The sequence below is a fragment of the Lissotriton vulgaris genome, chromosome 7 (assembly GCF_964263255.1).
Source record: "Lissotriton vulgaris chromosome 7, aLisVul1.2, whole genome shotgun sequence".
NCBI classification, from domain to species: Eukaryota; Metazoa; Chordata; class Amphibia; order Caudata; family Salamandridae; genus Lissotriton; species Lissotriton vulgaris.
In genome coordinates, this window is record NC_141695.1 from 723,899,547 (window position 1) to 723,920,774 (window position 21,228).

At 42.1% G+C, this 21,228-nt stretch overlaps 1 protein-coding gene across 1 annotated transcript in view; it reads right to left on the bottom strand.

The window, feature by feature from the left end:
• Positions 1-21,228, bottom strand: part of LOC147702336 (ATP-binding cassette sub-family A member 10-like) — a 1,673,715-nt gene that overhangs the window by 76,754 nt on the left and 1,575,733 nt on the right. The window contains exon 37 of the mRNA XM_086930968.1: positions 8,761-8,840. Coding sequence (XP_086787094.1) covers positions 8,761-8,840 — 80 coding nt within the window. The remainder of the gene's footprint in view (positions 1-8,760; positions 8,841-21,228) is intronic.

A 21,228-nucleotide genomic window follows, 5' to 3' on the forward strand; every position in this document is an offset into this window, starting at 1 on the left:
CCTGAGGGATGCCAGTCAGAGGGTGCTACATAGCAATTTGTGTAACGGGTCCCGTGGACACCACAACAGGGACACACACACATCAGCCAATTCCTTGTCCGGACATGGACTGACCCACGCCCAGTGCCCACGAGTCATTACTGAAAGCCCTGCACTGCTCCGGCATACGGCAGGCCAGACCACTCCGCTAACGCTCCGAGGGGGGTGCCTCATTGCTACCCATCGCAGGCGTACTCACTGGTGATGTGCAGGTCACTGGTCTAGTTGTCAACATGTCTCTAAAAAAGAAGAGAGGGGTCCAACACTCCAAGGGGACAGGACACCACAAAGACGGTTAGGTCTAACAATAATTCCCCTTGGGGTATTATATTAGCATACGAACCATACATAGAGCACACACATGCCACTCAAGCATTCACGTGTCCGTTTGTCAGTTGCCAGTAAGTCAATTCTTCAGAAGAAAAGTTTTAAAAAAAATATATTGACGTTTAGATTTTATTAAGGTGGTTCAGGAATTAATAAATAAAAACACCTATTCACATTAGGAGTAATACATCATAATGCACATTAAAAACACATGAAATTAAGAGATATAATACAATATAATTTGCAGCAGAGTCATGAAACCAAGTTCAAAAGAACCAGGCCACAATAATATACAATTATAGAATCAATACTGTGTTACAAAGTAAGAATCTTCAGGATGCCAGGTTGTAGGTTCCAAGTAATATCTTTATTTGTAGATCAGTTACTGGAAGCATTAGATAGAGCCAAGATGGTAAATAGGCATAAAGTATGCCCCACCAGGAGCAGTATATCCTTACTGCTCAGCCTGCTGACACCAACTGCCTAAACTCATGCACCCAACATTCTATCGGATGTACGGCATTACAACGCAGGCTTTTACACCACGTGCCGTTACAACGCTGTTTTTACAACACAAGTCGTTACAACGACTTGCGCTGTAAGGGCTGGATAGTGGAATAGTTTAATTTTCTATTCCAACTCCAGCCCACGTTACAGTAGGGAAGGTGTTGGAATAGAAAATTAACTATTCCCTATCCAATAGCGCCCTCCAGCGCAAGTCGTCGTAACGACTTGCGTTGTAAAGGCAGCGTCGTAATAGTAGCGCGGGGTAATGCCCGCGTTGTTAAGGATGTTTCCCCATTCTATCCAGTCTTCACATTCCATCACATTCCTCCCACCACTAGGCTGAACAGCAGGAAAGGGGTAAAGAAAGAAGAAGGGCGTGAAATAACCTCACAACATATCCTCTTCCTTTACACCTAAAAGAATGAATAAAATGAATTAAAAACAGAACAAAATGCCAAATAAACAGTGGCGTAGGGAAGGAAAATGCTAAGCATATAATAACTATGCAATGGCATTAAAAGAGAGGTGCAAAATACCACCAAATACAACAATAATACAGCATAAGAAAGCACACGCACCACCCTCTTTCTCACAAAGAGAGAACAAAAAAAATACAATGACAATGAAGTAAGAAACATAAAAGAACTCTGAAAGTATAAGAAACCTCAGAAGATGAAGAACACGTACAAAATTTGAACGGCAGACGTCTCCGGCACCACCATGAAAAGTGAATAAAATCCGCTGTATAGCAAATAGGGGATCAGCACGATAAGAATGACAGGACACCAACACCCAACAGTAGGAAAGGATGTATGGACGTGATGAATGAATGTCAACAATAGGATGGTACACAAAATGCACCAAAAAGAAGCGTAGCGGGATACACTCACCCGTCACAGAATACCATACATGGGATATACTCACCCACAGGCAATAGAACTCATAAATACCAAAACGAAACGTAGTGGGATACACTCACCCGCTACAGAAAACCATACATGGGATACACTCACCCCCAGGCAATGTACCGGGATACACTCACCCGTCAAATAATACCGAAAGTACAGGAATAGATGCACCCAATAAGAATATGAAGGGATACACTCACCCATCAAGAATATAAGGGGATACACTCACCCTTCGCGAATATAAAGGGATACACTCACCCTACACGAATATAAAGGGATACACTCACCCTAAAAATAACGTACCGGGATACACTCACCCGTTACGCGTGTCACTCACCCACACATAAAAATACGGGATATACTCACCCGTGAACAGAACATACAGGGATACACTCACCCATTTAGAAAATAAAGGGTTACACTCACCCTAAAGCAAAATAGCAACTAAGAAATACTAGAATTACACTGTGCATTTGGCAGAACATATAGAATAACAAGAATGCACAAAAACTAGCATAACAAGTAAAAAAACAGGAATGCACAGTAATAGTTAAAAGAACAGAAATTATGTTGATGTAAGCACTCAAATGTTAATTAATAACGCATATAATAATCATTGTACATACCACAGGAAATAATCTCATAGGGACCTAACTGAAGTACTAAAGTGAAAACTAAGAAATAAAGTACATGTTAGAATGCTGTAGTGCACAGTAACAAAATATGCCAGGAGATAGCAGATAAAGTACACAATTTTAAAGAATTTTTCTTTTAAGGACCTCAATATTAAAAGAACAAGAAAACACGGTGCCACTGACTTCAAATATGTTAAAATCTCAACTGTGCTCAGAAAAATGACTACATCCACATTCTGCTAAGAGACACTCGAATCTGAATAAAGTGGAAGAATAAATAAAGAGAAATAATGTCCAAACATGAAGAACACTGCATATGTGAAAAATAATAAATTAGCACAAGAAAACGTAGTCACCGTAGTCTAAGGTCTGCAATATTCTGTGGTAATAATATGCTTTTGGAAAAATGAAGGTTCACTCTCGAAGAAGAACTTCTTGCTTGGTAAGTTCAAAATAACACTGAGAAGGTGGAATAGCAGCTTGAAGAAAAACGCTCACCTGAGAGACAGAAATGCTCCTCACTGCAGTCACAAATGATACTACGTGATCGCGTCGAGGAACATGAGAGGAGAAGTGAAAATGAGGGAGAAGCAGGACATCCAACTCTGTGTATGACAGGTTTGAATTAAGGTGCCAGTTCTCGTTGAGGAAAGAAGATGACGCTGTGAAGAACGTGATTGGTAAAGAATAGACGTAGGCTTCATTAGTCTTAAAATGGCGGTGCGCATTTTGACAGCGTGCAGGATGGCTTGCGGTTGAAACGTGCACCAAAGCGTCGAGAGCAAGTAAGAGCACCAGACGTCACAGAGAATCGGTGGGAGGCACGAGCCAAAACACAGGTGAGGCAGCGCGAGCTGTATTTTACTTTTGAATTTTAAAAATTGACAGTTGGCAGAATATAAGAAACTCACGATAAAATTGAAGCAAAAATAAATAAAACTTTACTTCGTGGAAGTCTGTTTGTAACATAACAAACAAAGTATGTAAATTTCCTGAAACCCAGTGCTAATGCCGACCGTTGAGGGTAAAACTTGAAGGCACTGTCGGTAAAGCTCAGAAAGGTAAAGTTGAATGAGTGCATAGACAGTACATAAAGTTCTGCAAAATTAAAATCAAGACGGAGATAAAAGTTTATTGTGCACTGGGTATTTACACAGCTGCGAGCGTAAATGTGCCACACCAAGATTTGCACTCAAGGTAGTGGTTACTATAGACAAATAAACAGAAGCAGTCCAGTAGCTCACGTAGTGCTTGTAATTTATAAAGGCATCCCACGCATTTACGAGAACGGTAATCTTTCACTGTCACGCAAGATTGCTGAGGCATTAACTGGTGATGAAAGATATAAAAATATGCAGTAATAACTCACCAAGCTGGAGTTACTGGAAACTTGACATGCCCGAGTTGTGGCTGACCAGGTCTTTTGGTCTCTGGTGCGGCTGGGGCTGCCAAGTAGAATACAGTGAGTTGTTGAAGATGATGATATTGAATTTCATTAAGTGAAGTAGCAATTAAATCCTTAGTTGCTGAATATGTTAATTCAGATTCATTCCTTGAAGAGCAGGTTGATTTGGAGTTAAAACAATAGGTAGATATTCCGAAATTTGTAGGTTCAAGAGTCCAATCGTCGCCAAAATGTTACAAAGTAAGAATCTTCAGGATTCCAGGTTGTAGGTTCCAAGTATTATCTTTATTTGTAGTTCAGTTACTGGAAGCATTTAATAGAGCCAAGATGGTAAATAAGCATAAAGTACGCCCCACCAGGAGCAGTATATCCTTACTGCTCAGCCTGCTGACACCAACTGCCTAACCTCATGCACCCAACATTCTATGTAGTCTTCACATTTCATCACTTTCCACACACCACTAGGCTGCACAGCAGGAAAGGGGTAAAGAAAGAAGAAGGGCGTGAAATAACCTCACAACATACTGCATTTTTAAAAACTGTCACATAATGCAAAAGAACATGTATAAGTAGGCCAAAAAAAAGCGTTGCGTTTCGGAGGGTTTACACGGGTCCAACCTCCTTCTTCAGGCTGCTCAAATTTTGTTAAGATGGCAGTATCAGACGACCACTCATGTGCGGGCATGCTCCAATGTGTGGCGGGAGGGGCTCGGGGCCTCTGCCTCGGTGTGCATGTGCGGGCGTGCAATGTTGTGTGGTGCAAGTGTGTGTACTGTGCCAGTCATGTTTCTGGACTCTGTTTCAGATGACGGCTCTGACTCTGATGTGTGACCTGGTGTACTGCTATACATACCGGCAAGTGGTAGAAGAAACACCGGTGGCAGCAGGTGAGCAGTGTGGCCTGGGTGCGCAGGGGTGGCACTCTCTATCTCTCTCCCTCTCTCTCTTCTACTCTCTCTCTCCCCCCTCTCTTCTACTCTCTCTCTCTCCCCCCTCTTCTACTCTCTCTCTCTCCCCCTCTCTTCTACCCTCTCTCTCTCTCTCTCCCCCTCTCTTCTACTCTCTCTCTCTCTCCCCCTCTCTTCTACTCTCTCTCTCTCCCCCTGTCGTCTACTCTCTCTTTCTCTCTCCCCCTCTCGTCTACTCTCTCTCTCTCCACCCTCTCTTCTACTCTCTCTCTCTCCCCCTCTCTTCTACTCTCTCACTCCCCCTCTCTTCTACTCTCTCTCTCTACCCCTCTCTTCTACTCGCTCTCTCTCACCCTCTCTTCTACTCTCTCTCTCTCTCTCTCCCTCTCTCTTTTAATCACTCTCTCCTTCGCTCTCCGTCTTTCCTTTGATGTGCGCAGAACACACCTTCTCATCATGTTTTTGTCTTGCAGGCTGTGACCTACGGATTGTGTCGAGGGGAGCCGCCATGTGTCTTCATTTAATTTCTGTGTTAATTTCAATGAAGTTTCATTGTTTGCTTCAAAAGGGAATGCGTGAAGCTCATTTCTGTGACGGCACATGTATGTCACCAGTTGTGATTGTGCGACATTAAGCGGATTATTTTGTACATGTTTAGGTGTAGTTGGTCGGGGTGCCTGGGAGAGTGGTCCTGGGGGTGGTGTTGGTGGGTGTTGTGACCCTCTTGGGTGTCCGTGCTACATGTTCAGTTGCTCCATGGCATTTGTTTGTCTTCAGGTGTGGCTGTGGGCTGGGCTCCCTTTTGTGATGCAGGCTGTGGTCCGACTTTACACCAGGTCAGAGCAGGTGTTAATTTCCTGCTGCTAACTCGCCTTATGGCGTATTTTGTGTTCTTTTCGCAGATCTGGCTGGTCATTGTGAATGTTGAGGTGTGGTGATTTTGCGATTTTTTGCACGGGAACGCCTACTCTGCATCTCATTAGTGATAGTTGCGGGGTCCTCTGTGGTGATATTTTTTGCGGTTGCTATTGCGGGTAAACTGGTGCTGTGGGCTGTTAGCACCAGCTTGTGAATGGAGAGGTAAAGTTATCACGACTTTGGCTGCGATAAAGTGCCGTTAATTCAGAGATAGCTCGTTGTGAATATGTCTCCAAGTTTCTTGATACCTGTGTAGGGAATAGCTTGTTCCAAATGAATAAACAAATCAAATCTTCTGTTTCCTTAAAAATCATTTTAAATATGCCGATCGGGAGCACAGAGCGCTGGTAAGCAACTGGAGACCGCATCTTCATTTTATTCATTTAGGTTTGGTGGAGATGGGCAAATGACTCCAGCTACTTAATAGTAATCACGTTTTACAGCTAATGGATGGATATTTAACCGATAGACATCATCTAATTATTTTGAAAACCAGTATCCCAAATACCTCTTGGGACTTTATTATAGTAGGGAGTCAGTTTACAGAGAAGATTGCCTGTTGCAGAACTAAATAATAGGAACTCATTTGTTAGTTCTATAGCCCCCAATACAGAAAAGTTGTTATTTGTTTTAAATAACACTTCAATTGATTGAACCTTTCTGGAAGCGTAAACCACAAGGTCGTCTGCAAAAAACTTGAGTTTCAGGGCACCTGCAGCTAATGGCTCTATTTCAAAACGTGGATCTAATGGCTATTGCTCCTGGCTCAATGTAGAGATCACCCTTGTCTAGTACCCCTGGAAATTTGAAATCTGTCAGAACTTTTCTAATTAATTATAAGTGAGGCGTTAGCACCTTTATTTAGATTACTTAAGTTTTTTATCAACTGAGCTGGAAGGCCCACTTTTATTAATACTGTGAACAAAAAAGACCAGCTGGTCACATCAAAAGCTTTTTCACATTTATAAAAAAAGTGCATAAAAATTAAAGAAGCTGTGACTTTATTAGTGAGTTTATTAGTCAAAATATGACCTGGACTAAAAAAAATAGAGCTGTCATCAGGGCATAAAACCTTTTTGATCCCTATGTTTAATTTGAGGTAATAGGAAAGTCAACTTTGCAGCAATTAATTTACCTAGGATCCATCCCTTTCTTAAAAAAAACAAGCAATATTCCCTCTCAAAAAAGATGGGGCTATGCTACGTCCGGATAAGATATGGTTGAAGAGTTGTGTCATTGGTGCCTTCAACTGCTCTACAAAGGTCGGATACCATTCAGAGGGAAAGCCATCATCTCCAGCGGCTTTTTCCCTAGATAGGTGCTTAATGATCCCAGCTAGTATTCCCTGCGTAGCTTGACTGACTAGGCCTGGTACTACTCCCACCAATAATCTTGGAAGGGACCATTTCTTTAGGTACTCAACCATAGTTGAGCCTGGAGGTTCGATTGTTTAGGTGTAAAAGTTCTCAAAGGAAGAGCTCACTTTTTCTCCAGTCACTGCATCTTCGCAGCCAGGGCTGTTGCTCACACTGCCTGGTTTACATGCAGGTCTTTTATTAAAAGAATTGTCCTTGGAACATAGAAACAGCTCTGTTGTCCTGATTCTGGGAAGCCAGGGACAATGACTGACCCTCTCCTCCAGTAGTCCCAGGGTTTATCGTAAGAGGGAGTGCCTCTATTTGACTTGATGCCACATTTGTTGTGGCTGAAGATATTCAAATTAGAAGAACTGGGCCAGGACTAGGCATTATTGAAGGGCCAGCATTCGCTGAGGATCATCCCCCATGCTCCTTACACACTATGATTGCCACTTTAGGCGTTTGGCTCTCGTTGTCCTTGTGTTTCAATCTCCCTTCAGTTAATTGACAATAGATATTAGAAATTAGGTCACTATTGCTTCCAGAGACAACACCTTCACTATATTATCCCAGGGACAGAGCTCTGAAGAGCTTTATGGTACTGTAATAACATCTTGCTTGACTTGTAGAGAGCAATCTGATTGTACAAGTTTGTCTTTTGATACTCTAATATTCCCCTGGTTAGATTCATGCCCTACCCTTAGGGCAAAATGTCAGGTCGCCCCTTCTGGGGGCTTGTCTCTTGTCTCCCTCGAACATAGTGTCATACTTGGGGACCCTTAAATGTGGATGATCTGACCTGCTGCTGAGGCTCAAAGACATTTTGCACCTGGGTTCAGAATTCTCAGAGGCATGCGGCCTCAGAAAGTAGATTAGGGTTCCTCATTCCCTGATGTGGAAGTGAGGGGTTGAATCCAACAGCTTCTGTAGGACCTCATGGGTGTAAAGAGTCAACACAAGGATCGCCGCCACCCAAAGCGGTCCTGGGAGGGGGGGTCACATACTGATGCAAGATGGCAGAGTTTAGCACTGCGGCATGAGGTGGTGCCTGCCATCTACACCCCCTATTCACTTTTTTTGAGAGGCCACCCTTAAAGGTTTCTAGGACCCCAGAGCCCCCCACTTTCCCAACCAACTGGAAAAAGCACCTGAGATACAGGTACAAAGAAACCGCATTTCCAGGTAAGCTGTGAAGTCTGTATACCAGGGACACACCAGGTTGGAAGTGTGAGTTAAAGGGGCAATGAGCACAATAAGCTCCAGCTTTGATGCGGAGGTGAGTCCTTGGACATAGTGGCTGCTCCACAGTGGCCCAAAATGTCTACTTTTTTAAATCATGGCTAGTACATTGGTAGTTTTTAATGAATCGTTAAGTACTTAGTTTAACAGTTGTAATCTTGTGGAAGACAGCACTGTACCCTTAAAAAGAAGTTCTCTCGATCTGCGGCCATTACATTACATTGTCCAATTTCAATGACTGTTAAGAATAAATTGCTCCTCAAGCAATGCCGAAAGCTAAGGCCAAGACTAGTCCTGCAATTAATAGGGAAGCTCCCTGTTTATGTAACCACCATCTATTTTCCCCATACTTAATAATCCGTTATTAAATTTGCCCCTCCGACACTCATCTGAGAATACTTCTCCATTTTGTTCCAGATACTCCTTACAATATTACTCTTAGTTCAGTGATTCAGCTGTTCAAGAATACTCCATTATTGATATACGACAACTAGACAATGTGAAACGTAATCTTACCTTCCTCTAAAGCAGAAAAAGCTTGTGATAGGGACTTGACATTATCCATTGGTATTTTGTATGATAACAAGGATGAAAACCTTAATCAGAGAGAAAAAAACACACTGTCAGCAACAGTCTTTATTGTATGTGGTAGCACGGCTCTCAATACAGTTAAATAAAAAATAAAAAATGTAGGGATTAGAGGGAGAAAAAAACAAACATAAGCCCCATAACATGCTAAAAATGTGGGAGACGTATCAGAATAGAAGGTCTAAATCCTGATAGATCGTACTTGAGAAACATTGCATCGTGACTTTGAATCTTGATAATCTTAGAATGTATTGACATAAAGTCTGCAGTAAATTTTGTCTCTAAAAATAGGGAGCCCTATAGTAAAAATGTGCTCTTTGTGGCACTCAGCTATTTCAAAAGAAGCTATGACAGGCGACAGACAATTAGTTGTCCTAGACTTCTTGCCTCGGCTGAGTATCAAGGAGACATACAACTGAAGAGCGTATGCAATATGATTGCAATTGCTCCTTCCCCCAAACAATCACATAGTCGATCTCTGCCACTGCCTCAACTTCTCAGCATCACAGTAGGCAGCAAAACATAGACACTACCAATCTGTGCAGTGTTTCCTCTCCACTTTCTGACTCCTACTACTTGATTTATTCTGTAGGAACTTCTAGTCCTTCTTTTCTCTCTTCTTACATGAATCACTCATTTAACTCTCATCCTGAAACCAAGCTCTTATTTTGAAAACCAATCAACTGCCTCCACCTATAAAGCACCAAGCAATGGGTTATTCCTCGAAAAGCTGAATATCACTTGGGTTAAAACCAATCCCCTTCAGTTGCACTCATCTATTAAATAACTTGTCGAATTCTTTTACAATTATATATTTATGTTCCGCCTACCCATCTGGTATTTGTTGTATCCTGGCAACTGGATGCATTCTTTGCTGGATTCTAGGGTGATTCAGGAGGCTTGGGAAGGTGGCAGTTGCTGAGGAGCTGGGATGTCACAGGGGTCGTTATATGCTGACTAATAAACGTCCTAATTTCTATAAGAGGCTTTGTCCTGGCTCTTTGTGCTGCTCTAAACTCTGTCACCTCTATCTCTCCGTCTCACAGCGCCAAGACGCCTCGGCATAAGAGCGCTCTAAAAATAATTCAGTCAGTCAGTCAGTCAGTCAGTCAGTCCTGTCATCCCAAAAGTGGCAACGAGGATGGGATGCTAAGGAAAGGACACAGTGGAGGAAGTATATGTTGAAGGGCTGAGCTTTGCTTTGAAGGACATTAGATCCTGGTCCCAAAAAGTTGGAATAATTCTCTGTCTTGTCAGACTCTGTTACAGCCTGTAAAAAGAAGGCGACGTGTGGAGAAATTGAGATAAGCAGGTGAGTTTATTCCCAACCGGCAGTGACTGGTGATTGTGAGACATTATTCAGTGCGAGGAAAGGCCGGGCCGGAGTGCTTGAAATCTGCCAGAGGGCTGGGGAGGAAAGGCTGGCTGGAGTGTTTACACGTAAAAGCTGCCCGAGGTGCTGTTTGCATGCTCTGAAGTAGGAGGCAGAAATACAGTCTCAGGCACAGGTATCAAAGCTGCAGGGATGCAGGAATAAATAAGTAAGTCATTTTATTGTAATTACAGCCTTTACAAAATCGCTCAACAGCGAAAGATCATCAAAATAAAAACCGCAGTTCCATCATTTATAAAGTCCAACAATAAAAAGAGCTGTGATACAGTTTGTGTTGACTACACAGCATATTCCTTTCAGCTGGCTTATGCCGTAATCCGAAAGAGTAACAGTTTGTTCTATATGCTTTAAGAGGTCCTTAATTTCCTCTTACGAGTCTCATAAGGACTCTGTGACAAATGTATGTGAGTAAAAGGTGCCTTTGGGTTGCGTATGTTTTAAAATAAACCATTTTATAAAAGGGTATTGACGTCATATAGCAGCCCCGTTGTTAGAGTTTATAATAAGGATGCTGCAGATCCATAAAGTGTCAAATGCCCAATATTTAACACGAGGTTATTATGATGTATTAAAGGGAAGGAAAGAGTGCCAGTTCCGGGTAGTGGTGAGCCTGCGTTCAAAAGTTGGGTATTGTGCACCGGATCTCTCAATTTTTGTCCTCTACCATCCCCATGAATTGTACGAACCGGCACGCCAGCTGTGCATCTCCTCCTCCAAGGCAAGCTTTCACTGCTTGTCTGCAGGATCTTATCCGCCTGGTGTTGAGGATTGTTTTCAGAAGAAGTCGACATGCAGGATCCAGTTCTCGCCAGGCAGATAATAGATGCATGATGCTCTCTTCTGCTTTCCCGCAAAGACGTCACTTAGAAGCCTATTAGGATGGCGGTTTGACTTTTTCCGGCCGCCACTGTAGCAGAGTGTAGTATCTTGGTTAATGTCATCCACTGCTCCACCAGTGGAACACTCTAGATATGATGTAACATAGAATGTTGATGGATGAAATCCACAGTTGGAGAAGGGCTGAGCTCCTTGATGGCTGCTCCTGGTGGGGCTGAATACTACTGTATTTCTGATCCTGTAACTAACCTGAATAAATCATCTTGAATCACACCTACCTGCGTGGACCAGATTACTACAAGAGATTGGGTCGGACCGCCATGAGTGTGGCGGTCCCGCCCATGGTATTATGATGTGACTGCCACATGCATGGCGGTGATTGGGTCCAACCGCCATGCTTCCATCGATCCCGCCCGTTGAATTATGATGGGTCTGCTGCATCACGAAAATGAGCATGTTGTGCATTTCACTGCACTGTGCATGCCACTTGATGCAGTGAAAAGTAGGGGGTTACCCATGGTACCCACACACCCCCAACACGAGGGAGGCTCGCAACGGGCCCCCAAACACAATCCCCACCAGCCTTTCCATAGCGGAGAGACCACCGTGGAAAAGCTGGCTTCTGCATGCATCCTAATCCGGACGGCCTGGCCCGGCGGTGGTGATCCATCCGCCATCGTAATAGGCCCCTAGGTTATTTCCGAAGATCGCTTCCATGGTGGAAGGTGCAGCAGGACAGGAAGGATACCCATTCGGGACTGAAGATATTTCTCTTTTGATTTCCTGTTGAAGCCAGCGCCTAAATGATTTTGCAGGAAGGGTCTTGTGTAGCTCTGCAGCACGCACCATCTGTGAGCCATTCCCCTGAGTGATTCTTTGTCCTCTAATACTGACAGCCTTTTCACTGTCTTATTTACCAAAGACGTAAAGCTGTTTTGCGCTCCTGAAGTTGCCCAGAGCTCCTTCAGGCCTAGGCGGTTTATAGATGCTTTCAGGTAGTCCCTTGCTATGCAGGCCTTGCTTGTGTTTATCTCTTTCCATAGGTGGAAACTCAAAGAGCTTTGTTTGGACCTTCTGATCCTATGCCAACATTTCACGTAGGCGCCATTTTGAGATATTTTTTGAGATTGTAGACCAAACTCCATCCTGATTTGGGTGGGAGAGACGTAATTTGGGAGGATCACTGACAAAATTTCGACCTCCAAAATATCGACCTACAGTAATATCGAGTCTAAAATTTCGAGGGCAAGAATATCGACATCCTATCTACAACATGGTAAGTACAAAAATATCGAAAAAATAATATAGATGTTAAAAATATCGATGTTAAAAATATCGTTTTTTTTTCTTTTAAAATATAAATGTAAAATAAAGTAAATAACACTCATAAATATAATATACATATTTAAAAGTATCTATTAATGTTTAAAATTAATAAATAATACATATATAATAATAATACATTAATTAAATATATACTGTAAATATATAATATATATGTTCTGAACAATATGTTGTAATAATTATTTTACTAACTTTTAAATTATTAAAATATATTCTAATTTACAAATACATTTACAAACATAAAAAAAAAACATAAATTAAATGTACAAAACATAAAAAATTAAATATACTTTTAATATTTTTACAATTAATTATATAAAATGTTGGATAGCGCAGGGGTAAAAATTACTATTCCCACTCCAGAGAGTGCAACAGTAGGGAAAGCTTTGGTTAGCGTAGAGGTAAAAATTACTATTTCCACTCCAAGGAGTGCAACAGTAGGGAAAGCGTTGGATAGCGTAGGGGTAAAAATTACTATTACCACTCCAGAGAGTGCAACAGTAGGGAAAGCGTTGGATAGCGTAGGAGTGAAACTTAATATTCCCACTCCAGAGAGTGCATCAGCAGGGAAAGCGTTGGATAGCGTAGGAGTAAAAATTACTATTCCCACTCCAGAGAGTGCAACAGTAGGGAAAGCGTTGGATAGCGTAGGGGTAAAAATTACTATTCCCACTCCAGAGAGTGCAACAGTAGGGAAAGCATTGGATAGCGTAGGGGTAAAAATTACTATTCCCACTCCAGAGAGTGCAACAGTAGGGAAAGCATTGGATAGCGTAGGAGTATACATTACTATTCCCACTCCACAGAGTGCAACATTAGGGAAAGCGTTGGGTAGCGTAGGAGTAAAAATTACTATTCCCACTCCAGAGAGTGCAACAGTAGGGAAAGCGTTGAATAGCGTAGGAGTAAAGATTACTATTCCCACTCCAGAGAGTGCAACAGTAGGGAAAGCGTTGGATAGCGTAGGAGTAAAAATCAGTATTCCCACTCCAGAGAGTGCATCAGTATGGAAAGCTTTGGATAGCGTAGGGATAAAAATTACTATTCCCACTCCAGAGAATGCAACAGTAGGAAAAGCGTTGGATAGCGTAGGAGTAGAAATTACTATTCCCACTCCTGAGAGTGCATCAGTAGTGAAAGCGTTGGATAGCGTAGGAGTAAAAATTACTATTCCCACTCCAGAGAGTGCAACTATAGGGAAAGCGTTGGATAGCGTAGGGGTAAAAATTACTATTCCCACTCCAGAGAGTGCAACAGTAGGGAAAGCGTTGGATAGCGTAGGAGTAAAAATTACTATTCCCACTCCAGAGAGTACATCAGTAGGGAAAGCGTTGGATAGCGTAGGAGTAAAAATTACTATTCCCACTCCAGAGAGTGCAACTATAGGGAAAGCGTTGGATAGCGTAGGGGTAAAAATTACTATTCCCACTCCAGAGAGTGCAACAATCGGGAAAGCGTTGGATAGCGTAGGAGTAAAAATTACTATTCCCACTCCAGAGAGTGCATCAGTAGGGAAAGCGTTGGATAGCGTAGGAGTAATAATTACTATTCCCACTCCAGAGAGTGCAACTATAGGGAAAGCGTTGGATAGCGTAGGGGTAAAAATTACTATTCCCACTCCAGAGAGTGCAACAATAGGGAAAGCGTTGGATAGCATAGTAGTAAAAATTAATATTCCCACTCCAGAGAGTGCATCAGTAGGGAAAGCATTGCATAGCGTAGGAGTAATAATTACTATTCCCACTCCACAGAGTGCAACAGTAGGAAAAGCGTTGGATAGCATAGGGGTAACAATTACTATTCCAACTCCAGAGAATGCGACAGTAGGGAAAATGTTGGATAGCGTAGGGGTTAAAATAACATACTTATAAATAAAAGCTTTTTATTTAATAAATGATATAAACTATTAAAAAAATTTAAACCATATACAATACCTATACATAATTATAAAAAACATGATTAGCTAAACATATTTAACCCCAAAAAATTATTAAAAAATACCATTTTATAATATTTAATTACCAATTAATAATTAATTAACAAGTATATTATTTACAAAACAATCAATTAAAAAAATTTAGTACTTAATTACATTTAAATTACTTCCCACCATATTCCCCTATAAACCCACTACCCACAACAGAACACATTTATCTATTTATGAATTAATTAAAATTATTTACCAATCAATTAAAATTATTTACCAATTATTAAAATTATTTACCAATTAATTAAAATAATTTATAATTCCTACTAATTAATAATTAATTATACATAATTAAATAACTTCCCACCCTATTCCCCTATAAACCCACTACCCGCTACAGAACATATATATCAATTAATCAATTAATTTTAATGAAATAACCATTAATTAATTTTTTTTACCAATTATTTAATTTTTTTTAATAATAACTACAAATAATTTTTTAATTTAACATAATGAAATTACTACCCACCCTATTCCCCTATAAACCCACAACCCGCTATAGAACATATTTATCAATTAATCAATTAATTAAAATGATTTACCAATTAATAACATTTAATTACCAATTATTCATAAATAATTAATATTAACTACTAATTAATAATTAATTTAACCTATTTATATTACTTCCCACCATATTTCCCTATAAACCCATAACCCACTACAGAACATATTTATCAATTAATCAATTAATTAAAATTATTTTCCTATTAATTAAAAATAATTACCAATTAATTAAAATGTATTATTAAATCCTACTAATTAATAATCAATTTAACATAAATAAATTACTTCCCACCCTATTCCCCTATAAACCCACAACCCGCTCTGGTACTAAAACATATAATTTGCTTATAAAAAATGTATTCATATATGAATTTAATACACATATAATATTAATTATTTTAATTACTTAAGTAAAACATATAACACATACATAATAAAAAACAAAAGAAATAATACAAATATCGATATTAGTGTAATCGAAATTAGGAACATCGATATATATGCTATCGATATTACTAACTTTCATATTACTTACATCGATATTAAGTATTTCGATATTACCTACCTTAGGGTCGATATTCTGTCCAACGATATTCTTGTCATCGATATTCTGCTCCTTCGAAATTACTGACACAATATTTTGTTAATTTGATATTCCATACTCAATATTTTGACTGTGTACCAATTTGGGAGGCTGAACACTATTCTTAATGATCTCGACCCGGCACAGTCCAGCGTGTCCCCATCTATTCCCCTGAGGAACTCACTCCCGTAGGTGATAGCTGGGATTAGCTTTGCTTGTAAAACCTGTAGTAGTGGGTTGAAGCTTGGTCCGGCGGTTTTAAGTTTAAGAGATTTTCAAGCTATCGCTATTGAGTTGCCTCTCCATTTTATGGCTTCTTTTTGTAGTTTAAAGGTACCCTTGTCGTCAATAATCACCCCTAAATACTTGTATTCGGTCACAGCTTCCATGGGTGCACCTGCCAGGTACCAGTGAAACCCAACTTTTATGGGTTGAAACGCATGACCTTTGACTTCTCTAAGTTGATAGTTAGACAATTAGATGCTGCATGACTGATAGTTGTGCTTAGCAGGTGCTCAAGCCCAATTGGAGTTCGGCTGATCAACACAACGTTGTCGGCGTACAGTTGGTTAGAAAGTGACAGCCCCCCTAACTTGGTTGCATGTGAGGTGCTGATGTTTCATTCCGAAGAAAAGTCTGCCATAAACAAGTTAAAAAGCATAGGGGCCTGAGTGCAAGCCTGTTTTAATCCCCTCATTGTTGGTATTTTCCTTGACAGGAATTTGCCGGTTCCTAGCTTTACTTGAACCCATGTGGGGTGTGTAGGAGAATTATCTGCTTTAATAGCGCTATTGGAATTTTCATCTTCTTTAGTTTGGCCCAAAATTTGTTCCTGTCAATACTGTCAAATACAGCGGGATAATCAATGAAACAAAGAAAGAGGTGGAGTTTTGCTGCTTTGACGCCGACCATCAGTAGCGTTAGAGCGAGTAGATTTGTGAAGGTCCATGTGTGTTTACAGAAGCCTGTCTGGTTAATAGGGATGAGCGATTCTTTATTTGCCCATGATGTTATTTCATCCAGAAGGAAACAAGCATAATATTTTGCCTCAACGTCAATTAAGGTTACGAGTCAGTAGCTGGTTGCTTTATTCTTATCTCCCTTCTTATAAATTGGAGATAATATTGAGCCTTTCCAGGAGTCTGTTTAAACACGAACAGTAGCATGGCCGCCCAGTAGTCCGGGTCAATTTTGGTTTAAGATGGGTGGAATCTCGTTGAGCCCGGTGCGCCCTCACGCTTTCCTTTGGCTATTCGGTTTTTAATCTGCAAAGTCGTAAATTGAGGGGCACTTAATGGTGTCCTGCTGGTGTTTCCATAGGGACTTCACTTGTTGGGCTGACCCGACCCCGGTTTTGCTGTAGCAAGACTTTCCTCCTTTGAGTTGAAGTGTTCCAAGAGGTGGCCTGCCCAAGTTTCCTCAGTTAAGTGAGAGTTGATACCTTGCACAATGGCATTACCTAGGTTGTTTATTGTTTGCCAAATTATTGCGCTTTGATCTCTGCGTCGTTAATGAGCTTGGCCCACAGTATGTCTTCTGCTTCCCTTTTTACTTGCCACATAACTTTGTTCTTTGTCGCTTTTAGCTGCACAAGGGCTTCATGTAGCATTGTTTTATTGCCCCTTTGTCTTAGCCTTCATAGAGTTTTGTTTATGTCTTTGTTGAGTGTCCTCAAATTCGGTAAGTTGATTTCCTGACCGTGAGCTTGAAAGCTGGGTTTTTGGTGTTCCCCTACAAAAAGAGAAGTCGTCTGATCTTTTAGCGTACTGATCCCCTAATTTTTTGGTCAGAGTTCCCCAGCGGATTCTCACGTTACTATGTGCCTCTGCTTGATATTCCCAGCTTGACTTAGCTAGGGCTTGCAGTTTGTCCGGTTGGGTAGTTTTACACGTAAGCCTTTTTAAGTTCGCAGTATGAACAGACGCAGGATCATCCACTGGGGGATCCAGGGGCCGCCCTTTTATGCACATCGAAATTTCCTGGGGCTATGCTCTTTTGTTCTGATTCTGAAACTAGAGATCCTGCTAAACAGTTGTAAAGTAACAAAAGTGTAATCTATTGTAGAGCTTTCCGTAGCTCTATGGTAGGTTGCCGTGGGCGATTGATCTCCTGGAAAGCGACCATTTAGTGCCACGAGGCTCAGGTGCTCCATGTCCTGTATGAAGTTCCTGGTAAGAGCTGACCGATGTATCTCTTTGCCCTGTTCCTGGCTGGGAACCTTCCAAGCCTTGAATTGTTCCTCCAGATTTTGATCCCTTTTTTGCGGTCCCAGTAGATGCATGTTCAAATCTCCAGCCAGAAAAAGGTTAGTTGTTGATTCTTCCAAGAATAATCTGGGTATTTCCGTACCCACCATTTTAACTCCTTTATCTTTGTCTCGGGGGTGGATATAAATGTTTAGCATTATGATTTGTTGTTTAGCTCTGCCCTCCCCTAAGTCTACTGCAAGAATTGAATTCAGGAATGAATAGAATTGAGCTACTTTTTTGATTTAAAGTATTAATGTGGCGATACTTGGCCTGGTTTACCTGGCCAATTTGAGGGGGGAGATTGAGAAGGATGGCTGTGCCCCCAGCAGCCTGCTTATGGCTGGCAGAAAATTTAGGAGGGGTAGATAAGTGTGCCTGTTTGCTGTTTATTGTGTAAGCCGGGTTGCTATTTCTAATGGTTGGTGTGATTTTGCCTCCTGTAAAGTATTCTTGCTTGGGCTGTTCTTCTCCAAGGCTTTCCGCCTCTGGTTCTGGCTCTCATGGGGCATCTCATGGGAAATTATTGAGGTTGAAGGGCCCGCTTTGTTATCTGTCTTTAATTCCAAGGGTTCGCAGCTAACGATGTTCACTGGCTTTTTATCCCGTGCTCCGATCTATCTGGGGGAAGTAGTCTGTTATAATCTTCTTCCTAATTATCCTTTTCCACTTTTTCTTGCGATTCTGCTTCTCCTTGCCTTGTCCGTTTTCCAGGCCTTGTGGTTTGGTGGCTTGTATTATTGATAGTTCCCCTTCTGACTGTTGTGTGCGATTGCTTTGTTCCAAATCGCCGCTCATTTCTTTTGCTTTATCATTCCTGCTAAGCCTTTCTGCCCAGGACATCTCTCTGTGGCCTTTGATGTATTAAGCCGGCTGGCTCTTGGGCAGATAGTGGATCCACCATCCGTGTGGGAGGCCTTTAAGGGGGTATTGCTCCTGCCCATATCCTCAGGAGCTATTTCTCCACTGGTGATTATCTCTATATTATCTTTTTTGTAGGTACCTTGGGGGTTTGTCCTGGGGTGGTTCGTTAAATTCCTGATGTCACTCACCAGTTCCCTCATTGCTGCTGAAAGTGTGGGCAATTTGTCCACTATGGTGTAGCAGGTGCAGTGTGTTTGCATTAGTTGTGTTTCTTCCTGCACCCTGTGGATCAGTTTGGACATGTTTGTAAGTCTGTGATCGATGTTTGCGACATGAGTAGAGACTGAATTAAGAATAGTTGGTTGGATGTCCATTTTATCCGAATGAAATTGCATTGCCTTGATAGACAGCTGCATAATGTCCAGTAGGGATGACCAAAGTCTGCCTGTGTCTGACCAGTCCGGGTCCTTGGGACGATTTCGATGCCCACTTGACATCTCAGGCTGCCTGATGTAAGAAATGTTAGGTGGATCGTGCCCCTCTTCTTCAGACCGTGTGTCTAGTCCGCTATTAACTGGATCTAAGTTTAGTGCTTCTGATTCTCCCCAATCTTGTGCCGGGATGATTCTGAAGCTACCTGTGCCACTAACAATAAAATAGGCTCGTCAGCCGTTGGTTTCTTTTCATCTCTTTTCGTGGTGCATTGAGCTGTAGCTTCTTCTGGTGCGTTGATGGCCTCTGTGTTTGTAGCTGAGGAAGGGATGGCCGTAGAGGTAAACGTGTGCCCCTTGATGGAGTTTTGCGAGTCCTTGGGGTTTATTCCTTCTATTCCTGTCAGTACTATGACCGAAGGTTCAAGTGGCTGACCTATTCTTGGCTCAGACTAGACGCCCAAGACTCTTGGTGGAGCCTGGTTTAACCTAAGATATGTACCCCTCAGGATGGATATTGAAGGAATTATGAGGTCTTCGTTAGGTGCACTAGTCTCCATTGTTTTTAAAGATGGCCCTTGGGGGCCACCCAGGCGTGTAACAGTTGATTCTCCTTTCTCACCCTCGACCTCCTGTGTACTGTCTTTTTTGTATTGTGGTTTGAATGATGATGGTTGGAGTGATGTACTGTCACTGGGCAAAAGGGGGAAGGAAGGTCACTCAAGTTTTCGTTATTGTGGTTTAGCACTGGCCCTGCATCTTTTAAGAATGAAAATGTCATGTAGATCTTAGGCCCCTGCCCCTTCCCCTTCCGGAGTTCTGAGTTTGGGCATTATCCAACACCACCAGTCTCTGGTGCAGTATGCTTTCTTCCGTGAACTGCTTCTCATTACTAGAGATCTCACTGAGGCCTTTGCTCTTCTTTTTCCTCTTACTGAGTATAGTTGTAACCGACCGTCTCTCGTTTCCTGATCTCATATCTGTTCCGTATGCCTCTTTGATTTTGGATTTAAGTTTGGATAGCCTTGAGAGTTTTTAGTGTTTTGGATAGCCTTAAGTGTTGGATGGGCTTGAATGTTTTAGCATTCTTTGGTGAGTACACCTGATGACTACCTGAGATGTAAGTGTTTCCCTGTTTCCCTCATCTGGTTTGGATTCAGTTTTTGTTCTTATTATGTACTCTCTTTGTGTACTCTCTGCGTTCTCTCCACGTTCTTTTGAGTGGCTATTACCCCTGCCTTCTCCAGAGACAATCGGTACCCGGTTGCCACTTACTAAGGGCTTGCTAAAGGCTTTTTCCTCTGCGGAAGTGCTAGGTTCTTCTGGGGCCCGTTCGTCCTGGAGGCTCTTGTCTACAGGGACCCAGTTCTAAAGGTGCTGCAAGACCTTATGACTTATGACTGGGACAAAGGTGGGGGAAGCGGATGCCAGGCTGTGCTTACCCCCTAGTTTCCGCCCACTCCTCTCTTTCTCCCTGCCTTATAGCTCCCTGTTGTACCTACCGACTGTTCCAGACCTCCTACCAACCTCCTACCAACCTGCCTCACCGGTGGCCTAGGGCCTAGGGAGCAGCAGGGATCCTGAGGTCACTTGGGGGGGGTTAAGTCACTGGGAGAGGGGGAGGGGTGAGCAGGGCTCTCAGATGGATGCATGATGAGCTTTGAGCCAGTGACCAGAGAGGAATGCTGAGGGCACGTGAAGAATATGCTGGTCCTAGCATTCCAGTAGTGTTGTGTCTTGAAAAGTGCACGTGGTCCCACATGACGAGCAATGTGCTATTATCAGAGGCATTATCGAGCATCAGGGAAGCATGTTTGCTTCGGAGGTGCATGTGAGTCGGTGTTGCTGCAGCCTGAAGGGGCATTCGAGGCACTGTGCTCCAGACTTGTGTGTGCATGGAGCACTATTAGAGTGTAGTTGAGAAGTACAGTGTACACAAGCCCTGTATTCAACATAATTATTGGCCGGCACCTATATTTTTAGGGAGCGTTGCAATGGAGATTCACTCATATTGAAGCACAGCTTGTGTGTGTCTTGCCTGAGGAGGGAGAACTGCTTGGTAGCAGAGTGCCGCTCAACAGGGTCATCGTTATACGCTGGTGGAGACAGGGGAGGCAGCGAGGTCTTGGAAAGAAGGCAAACTCGATTGGAGGCATATTCTAGCCTCGAGTACCAAGAGGGACAGAGCCAGAAACATACAA